At 43.1% G+C, this 8,982-nt stretch overlaps 2 protein-coding genes across 5 annotated transcripts in view; one reads left to right on the forward strand and one right to left on the reverse strand.

Annotated features, from left to right (window-relative positions):
• ARG2 (arginase 2) overlaps positions 1-8,982 on the forward strand; it is a 35,220-nt gene that overhangs the window by 17,375 nt on the left and 8,863 nt on the right. For both annotated transcript variants that reach the window (XM_005877922.2, XM_014549137.1), the window contains exon 3: positions 7,442-7,619. In XM_005877922.2, coding sequence (XP_005877984.1) covers positions 7,442-7,619 — 178 coding nt within the window. The remainder of the gene's footprint in view (positions 1-7,441; positions 7,620-8,982) is intronic.
• Positions 492-8,982, reverse strand: part of VTI1B (vesicle transport through interaction with t-SNAREs 1B) — a 26,952-nt gene continuing 18,461 nt past the window's right edge. For 2 of the 3 annotated variants that reach the window (XR_001364367.1, XR_001364365.1), the window contains one exon: positions 492-1,564. The gene's annotated coding sequence lies outside the window, so the exon portion shown is untranslated. Of the gene's footprint in view, positions 1,565-4,400; positions 4,529-8,982 lie in introns of all 3 variants that reach the window. The other variant, XR_001364366.1, reaches the window with a different exon arrangement.

Below are 8,982 nucleotides of genomic sequence, written 5' to 3' on the forward strand. Positions count from 1 at the left end.
AAAGGAAAGAAAGAAAGAAAGAAAGAAAGAAAGAAAGAAAGAAAGAAAGAAAGAAAGAAAGAAAGAAAGAAAAGAGAAGAAAAGAAAGAAATACCACTGATGAGAATCATGGACTGGCTCCCTCCTGCACATCCCCCAGTGGGAATTGAGCCCGAAACCCAGGCATGTGCCCTGACCGGGGAATTAAACTGTGACCTCCTCATTCATAGGTCAGTGCTCAACCACTGAGCCACACGGGCTGGGCAACAAACTGATTTTTAGATACCCCAGCACATACTTCATGACTGTATAGCCTTAGGGAGTTAAATGAACCAAATAAAATTTAGACTTCTTCATTTTATTGGTGGAAACCAAATGAGTTTACCTTAAATAACAGTCTCTTCAAAAGTTATTACCCAGATCACATTTTAGGGATAAGAGCCATTTTGCTTACTTCAAATGGACTGAAGGACCTGTGGCACTCCCTTCCTAGACCGCCTCCAGTAACACGGCAGCTTTGTTTTCAATGAACTGGTTTTCCAGGCACAGCTTTGGGGTTCTAAGAATTAGCAGGAGCAGTCCTTTAAAATGCTAGAATTCCCTTTGCATGGAGCTAGATCCGCCTTACAGAGTGTTTGAGTCTGTAATTGTAAAAGCCATTAGGATTAGTACTCTCTCAGCACCAAGTGAGATCTCAGCATCTTTGTTTTTCTCCAGGTTTTACTGACTTGTTATTCCTGACAAGTCATAAACACTCTATTCTATTTCAGGCACAGCCTGAAAAAAAAACAACAAAAAAACTGCACACTGTTGGGCCCTGAGCTTTCCTCCAAATCCACTATTCTGCCCATGGGGCTCGGGGGATTATCCGTGTCAGCCCATCTCTCTCCACTTGCTGGGAGCCTTGGGAGCAGCTGGAGTTCCCCATGAGTGGAAGTCAGCAGGAGGGAAAATGAGTTATCTTGATGCTGTTGACAAATGCCTGCTCGCTTGTAACATTGTCTTCTATGAGTCTCCATCCAAAGGGTGACTCAGGCTGGCTCTAAACAGTTGGAGCTGTTTAACTGCTGAATTTCTCCCTCTGAAGTATGTGAAACCCATGAGGGTGTGAAGATTAGCAGCTACCTGTAAAGCAGCTAGCGGAGTGTGGTGTGTGGAGGCAGATTCTTATACTCCTTTTTCTCCTTTCCTGTCCCTGGCTTCTCGCAGGGATTCCCTAGTGATCAGGACCCTAAATAGAAGTGCTGTCTGCAGACACTGCTAAGGTCAGGTAGGGCTGTTTTGATTTCTTCCCTAGCAGATGGTTGCATCATTCTGTTGATGCACTTGTGTTCTTGTTTCACTCCAGTGGAGCCTGGAGATGTTTATCAGGGCCAAAGGTGACACCTGGGCCTAAAAGATCTTAATAGTATTCGGCGTATGTTTTATAACCGGCACTGGGAGAGGAGCACTGAGGCTGTCAGTCTGTGCAGAGCTTTGCTTGTCACTGCATGTCAAACAGCAGAGCCCGTTCAAGTTGGTTCCAAATCTGTTTGTCATACGAGCTTCCTTGCAGTTTCAGGTTCATTCTGTCCTACAGTGCCTTCTTATAAGAGAGGAAAGAGCAATAATAAATCATTAAGTCTTAAAAACAACAACAACACACATTGTCTTGCCATGGTGGGTTTTGTCCAGTGATTACAGTGTCGGCCCACACATCAAAGGATCATGGGTTCAATCCCCAGCCCTAGTCAAGGCACATTCGGGAGGCACCCAATTGATGTCTCTCTTTCACATTGATGTCTGTCAGTCTGTCTATCCTCTGGTGAGGGTTAACAACAAAACATTGTCTCATCTAATCTAGATCTGCAGATGAGTTGACCTGAAGCACAAAAATAGTTTAAGAAAGGGACAGCTCCCTCAAGCATGACAGGCAGGCATTCCTTCCATATTTATAATATTTGCTCTTTTCACTATTACTCTAAGATTCTTTAAAAATTAATGAGAAGAGCCCTGGCTTCAGTGGATAAGGTGTCAGCCTGCAGACTTAAGGGTCCCCGGTTCAATTCCCTTCAAGGGCATACACCTCAGTTGCAGGCTCCCAGCCCTGGTCAGGGGCATGTGAGAGGCAACCAATCAATGTGTCTTTCTCACATCAGTGTTTCTCTCTATCTCTCCCTCTCCCTCCCACTCTCTCTAAAAATCAATGGGAAAAATATCCTTGTGTGAGGATTAAAAAAAAAAATTAGTGAGACCATTTCTTGTGCCTTTTGAACTAGATTTGCCACAGCACCCTGATAAAGTCATAGCTTCATTATTACTCAGTTCACCGGGCTCTTACAAAAAAATAACTTCCCATCAGCCTCCCCACTTCTCAGAAACTCTGGCCTGTGGGTTGCAAATCATGTTCTCTACAACCTCATATTGCATTGCTCCAATATGTAAACTTCTCATTTCTATTAAATTGCTTAACTGTTTTCCAAACATGGAATGTACAGTTCTTCTTTCAGGCCCTTGTTCATCTTTAGAAACCAATGCTGTGCTCTACTCCACTAGTCCTTTGGGTGCTACAATGCTATGGGAACAGTAGGTGTTAGAGGAGAAAGCTCCTAAGAGGCTATAGCAGGATGGCATAGTATATTCACTGATTCAGCTCTGCAATGATTAGAATAGTTAGGATTACCATAGTTAGTATCCACAACGTAAGCTTTAGTATTTGAGTTCTTAATTATTAAAGACTATGGCAGCTGCTCAGGCAGGTGTGGCTCAGTTGGTTGAGTATCATCCCATGCACTGAAAGGTTGCTGGTTCAATTCCCTGTCAAGGCACATGTCTAGGTTACGGGCTTTATCCCCAGGAGGAGGTGTTGGTAGGGGTGTGCAGGAGGAAGCCGATTGATGTTTCTCTCTCACATCAATGTCTGTCTCCTCCCTTCCTCTCTCTCTAAAAAAATAAATAAAAATATTTAAAAAACAAAAAGGTATGGCAATAGAATTGAAAAGAACTCATTTTGCTATCTGCCCAAATCCATTCTCATCATCTTCTGGACATGGCTTAGACCTGCACTTGCTGGCTAATGCCATGTGAGCAGGAGTGATGTGTCACTTCTAGACCAGGGCCTTTAAACATAGAGGTGTGCCTTCTCAATGTTTTCTTCCTCTCCCACTGCCTTGACCTGGGACCCTAGGCGTGGCAGAGCCATAAGCGAAAGAAGCCTGGTCTCTGAATCACTGCGTGAAGGAAAGCCTCCTGCTGACCTAGAATATCTACCTGGATGTTAAATGAGCAAGAAACCAATTTACTGTGTTTGAGCCATTATTTTGGGGAGGGTTCATTACAGCAGTTTAGCCTACTCTAACAACTTGATTTAAAAGAAATAGTACACAAAATAAAATAAAGAATGGTACAGATTATGTTTATGCATAAAGGTCTGCCAGGATAGAGTAGTCAAGCCTAGAGAGTGGGATAGGGGACTGTCACCCATAGGCACTTCCTTAACAATTTTACAAAAAATTTCTATTGCCAGTAAGGAAAGAAAACAACGGAAGTTAGCAAAATAGTGCTGGTACTAACTTTACTTGTTGTAGGAGTCATTCCTTGACCACCCCAATTGTCACTGAATTTCCTTTCACTCCTCTAGCACTCATTTTCCCTAGTTCTTACCTGGAACTTATTGTGAAAATGAAAGAGCAGAGTTGGGAGTCATATAGGGTAGGCCACTCAGGTAGGGCCTCTCAAGACATTAATCCCTTCGGGGGGTCTGACCATCCGTGAACAGAACTCTTGCTATGTGCAGAGCTTAGCAGGCTCTCAGACCCAGAGATTCATGCTAACCATGATGTATAACCCCAAATGCGTATGCGTAATTGTGGTGAGCAACAGCCTTTCGGGATCCACTGTCAGGAAGCCCTCTTGCTTATATGAGGGCAACGGGGAACTAAGTAAATAACCAGAGGGCTGTTCCCTGAACAAACAATCAGAGAACATGGAGTGGCATACCCATGAAGAACTGACCATCCAGCCTGTGAGTTAATCTAGGGATCAACTCCACAGAGTTACACACTTAATGACCAAAATCCTTTTAGGAAATTCAGTCTCTCTTCCTTGGAGTGTTGTTATAAGACCACCAAATTCTCTTTAGGCTCCTTTGTAAGCTTTCCACAGCGTTCTCTGATAAGTAAATAATAGTCAAGTACTGTTTGCTGTCACACTTCTCTGAGTCTACATCCTAGATTCCATGGTTGGACTTGAGTGTTCCCAAGTTCTGTCACTTATCCACCAGGTTGATCACTTTAATGTCCATGTACTACTTCTTGGTCATGTGAGGATTAAATGAGTTAAAAGTAGTTTTCAAAAGTTATTTCATATGAACATTATTAATTAGATTATACACCTCATATACAACACCAGACATGCCCTGGTATCTTAAACCTACTACGAACCTGAATGCTTGATGCGGTTTAAGGAGGTGCTGAGATAAACAAGGACGTGGAAGTAGAAGCATCCAAGTGTAGGTACTGCCATTCAAAATCTGCCCGTCCCACGACTGTGTTGTCAACAATGGCAAGACCTGATGTTGATTTGAAAGTTAGTTAAAGCTTCATTTCTCTTAAATCTAAAGTGTCCTGCATATTTTTAGATTTAGTGCATAATGACTTTATGCATGGCTTTTTCCCCTTGATTTTAAAGATTTTTATAGATGTTTTATTTGGTCTTTTTTCTCTCTAGAGTTCCAATGTCTTTGACCTGTTATCATATTTTTCTTCTCCTACTTCAACACCTTCCCCCTTCTATTTAGTTGTACAGATCATCTCTAGTTCTAGGCCTTTTAAATAATTATTTTTTTAAATTCAGTGACCAAAGACACACAGAATTCTAGCTGAAGGTGCATCTTACCTTTAATTGAAAATAGGATAAGGTTTTCTGTTTTGCTTCCAGTATCCCCTTTAGTGGTGATCCCTTGGTTGATCTTATATTTCAGGTCACTGTTGAGCTGGAGTTACAGGCCACTGCTTCTCAAATTTTTACATTTATCAGTAGTTTGGCTTTGGATTCAAGCAATATCCAAAACTGTACAAATTAAAGATGGGTCCATGCTGGTCTCAATCCAAATCTTTAACACAAATTTCTGCAAATATTAAGATGTCTATCCTGCCAAGCCAGTGTGGCTCGTGGTTGAGCATCAACCTATATGAACCAGGAGATCATGGTTCGATTCCCGATCAGGGCACATGCCCTTGTTGTGGGCTTGATCCGCAGTAGGGGATGTGCAGGAAGCAGCTGATCAATGATTCTCTCATCTGATGTTTCTGTCTCTCTCTGCCTCTCCCTTCCTCTCTGAAATCAATAAAAATATATTTTAAAAAAGAAAAAAGATGTCTATCCTGTGACCACTTCCCCTCCCCCAACATACGTGTACTTCAGTTTAAGAAGCAGGACCTTAAGGATACAATCTATGGTAACGTTCTGTTCTCTGGTAATTCAGATTTCTTCCTGATAGAGTTGGATTATTTAGTCCTCATCCTAAACATGGCTAAGACAGACTAGTATTTACACCAAAGATAAAAATTAATGTGTAGTGACCAGTATCCCAGTTCTTTGAAATATGTGAAACCTTAGTAGGGAAATGTTACAGCTTATTGTCAGAATATATCACTAGTTCTTTTTTTTGTTTATTTATTTTTTTAAAGAGAAGTCAGTGCCTTCATTGGCCGAACAAGCTACTTGAGGGGGATGAAGCAGGAGTGGGTGTCTCCAATGCCAGGCCAGCCTTGCTTCATGGGCTTTGTAGTCAATGCAGAACTCGCCCAGGTAGTGCCAATCATCTTGGGCTGGATTCCCACCTGGGTGAAGGTCTTGCCATTGGAGACACCCACCATGCTGTCCACTGTCTCCTGCAGGATGATCTGTCCCGAAGGTGTCTTCACCTTGGCTTCTCTCTCCTGGTTGGCTTTGTACAAGGGCTTCAAATGCTGCTTCGGCCTCTGCTGCCAGGTGCTGTGCAGCTGTGACAGCTGCTAGGAGGCCATGACCAGCAGCTGGTCAAGGTGCACACCGTGGAAGGTTTGCTTCTGCTCCAGCTCCATGTCCACTATCTTGTTGGTTCTTCAGAGAGGACTGTCTAGTTCTTAAAGTGGTGCAATCAAGAGGGACTCTTTGGGCCCTAGCTGGTTTGGCTCAGTGGATAGAGCATCGGCCTACCGACCGAAGGGTCCCAGGTTCCATTCCAGTCAAGGGCACATGTCCAGGTTATGGGCTCGATCCCCAGTAGGGGGCATGCAGGAGACAGCCGATCCATGATTCTCATCATTGATGTTTGTCTCTCTCTCCCTCTCCCTTCCTCTCTGAAATCAATATATATACTAGAGGCCCGGTGCATGAAATTCATGCACTGAGGGTGGAGGGGTCCCTCAGCCAGGCCTACCCCCTCTCACAGTCCAGGAGCCCTCGCTCCTTACCACCTGCCTGCTCGCTGCTCCTTACCGCTCAGCTCGCTGCTCCTTAGCACTGCCTTGGAGGCAGGAGAGGCTCCTGCCACTGCCGCTGCGCTCGCCAGCCCTGAGCCCGGCTTCTGGCTGAGTGGTGCTCCCCTTGTGGGAGCACACTGACCACCAGGGGGCAGCTCCTGCATTGAGTGTCTGCCCCCTGGTGGTCAGTGCACATCATAGCAACTGGTCGTTCTGGTCGTTGCGTAAGGGTTGCTTAGGCTTTTATTATATAGATTAAAGGGGGACTCTTTGGGATACAACTGCATACTCAAGAATACAAACTTTGGGAACAGATGGCCCGGATTTGTTCCTGATTCTGGCACTTAGCAGCTGTGTGACCTTGAGACCTAGTTTATTATTTATTTATTTATATATATTTTTAAAATATATTTTCTTGAATTTTTTTAATTGATTTTTTTTTTTTAGAGAGGAAGGGAGAGGGATAGAGAGTTAGAAACATCGATGAGAGAGAAACATCGATCAGCTGCCTCTTGCTCACCCCCTACTGGGGATGTGCCCACAACCAAGGTACATGCCCTTGGCCGGAATCGAACCTGGGACCCTTCAGTCCACAGGCTGATGCTCTATCCACTGAGCCAAACCGGTCAGGGCGAGACCTAGTTTATAACGTGAAAATTTCTGTATGTGCATTCTTGTCCTAAATTCACTTTCTTTAAATCCTGTTGGCATTCTACTTCCATGCTATAACTCTGTAATAGAGGTTTAATTGCTCCAAATTTCGTGATTGTTAATGTCAGTTAACATTTCTGGGCTTCACTTTCCAAAACCTCTTCTTCATCTGCAAAACGGTGTTCCTGATGGAATCTACCCCACAGGATTGCTAGGAGGTCATCCTGACAGTCATGTTACATTTTGAATTTTACTGAGACAAAATGAGGTTGTGTACTTTGTCACAAGTTATTATTTGTGGCCCAGGCCAGTAAGAGTTGGAATACCATTTCCAATTAATCTTATCATCCTCCACTTGTTTCTAGGCTGCCACCTAAAGGACTTTGGAGATTTGAGTTTCACTCCAGTCCCCAAAGATGATCTGTACAACAACCTGATAGCAAATCCTCGCTCGGTGGGCCTCGCCAACCAGGAACTGGCTGAGGTAGTTAGTAGAGCAGTATCAGGTGGCTACAGCTGTGTCACAGTGGGAGGAGACCACAGGTAAGTTGGGAGCCAGTGGTGGTGGTGGGGCTACATTGCATGGTGTTTTGGACTAATCAATTAGCTTGTCTCAGTTTCCTGAGTAAACTACCCTTCAGAATTTTTAGGTTATGATGGAAAAAAATTAATAAGCAGAAACTCATATGAAATAGGCCAGAAGTAAAAGGTGTCATGCCCTGTCAGTTGATCTTGAAGCACAGCAGGAGGAACTCTTTGTAACAGCCCTCCCAACTTCTTTCCCCCTCTATAAAAGAATTCCCTCTCCTTTGTTTGAGTAAACTTGCATGTGGCCAGCCACGGTTACATGTTCGGGGTTACAATTCTGTTGTTCCTAAAGAAACCCGTTTTCCTGGGGGAAAATCTGGCTGACTTTTAAAGTTAATGCATAACAGCATTTTTTAAAAATAAACATTTATTTATTTATTTATTTTTATTTTTTTGTGTGAATCCTCACCCAAGGATATTTTTTTCCATTTATTTTTAGAGAGAGTGAAGAGAGGAGGAGAGACAGAGAGAGAGAAACATCAATGTGAGAGAGACCCATTGATTGGTTGCCTCCCACGCATGCCCTGACCAGGCCACATGCCCTGACCAGGGCTGGGGATCAAGCACGCAACCAAGGTACCTGCCCTTGACCAGAATCAAACCCGGAATCAAGTCCTCAGGCTGACGCTCTATCCACTGAGCAAAACCAGCTAGGGCCATAATAGCATTTTGATGTCGAAGATTATGAGCTGCTGGAGGCACATGTAGTTTTTTTATATAGTAGGACAAGTTCAGAAGTAAACTAAGCAAAGCTTTTAGACACAGTCCAGTGTTTCATGCTTATCTCTTAGAAAGCTTTCTTAAGAAACTGTCTTACAACTTTCATTTGGCTATTGGGAGGATTGGAAGGATAGGCTGGACTTCTTGGGTCTTTTTTTTTAAGCATTTCTACTCATAGGTTTGTTCCAAATTCCCCACTTGTCATATGAATGCATTCTCTATCTCCACAGTAACTGACCCTAGGTGACTGACACAATAGATTCTTCCTCTCTTAGTGAATCAGCATGTACTGTATTGAACACTGTTCTGATGTGTTCTCAAGGTATTGTGGGAAACTTGTGACCTATTGGGCCTAGATGAAAAATGTACGCATGAAATGAAAGAAATTAAATTCTACAGAATTTCAGAGATCAGTCTGGACTAGAGTAGTCAGATTTCACAGGGGAGCTAAGAAATGAAAGTTTTTGTTAGAAAGAAAAAAAAATCTTGGTATTAAAGTACTAGGAGTATTAAGCACTGCATATATATTCTCAGTTAATCATTTGTTATTCCCCAGGATATTTTATATTTTTCCACTGACTTTTAGAGAGGGAGGGAG

This window comes from Myotis brandtii, unplaced genomic scaffold (genome assembly GCF_000412655.1).
Source record: "Myotis brandtii unplaced genomic scaffold, ASM41265v1 scaffold536, whole genome shotgun sequence".
NCBI classification, from domain to species: Eukaryota; Metazoa; Chordata; class Mammalia; order Chiroptera; family Vespertilionidae; genus Myotis; species Myotis brandtii.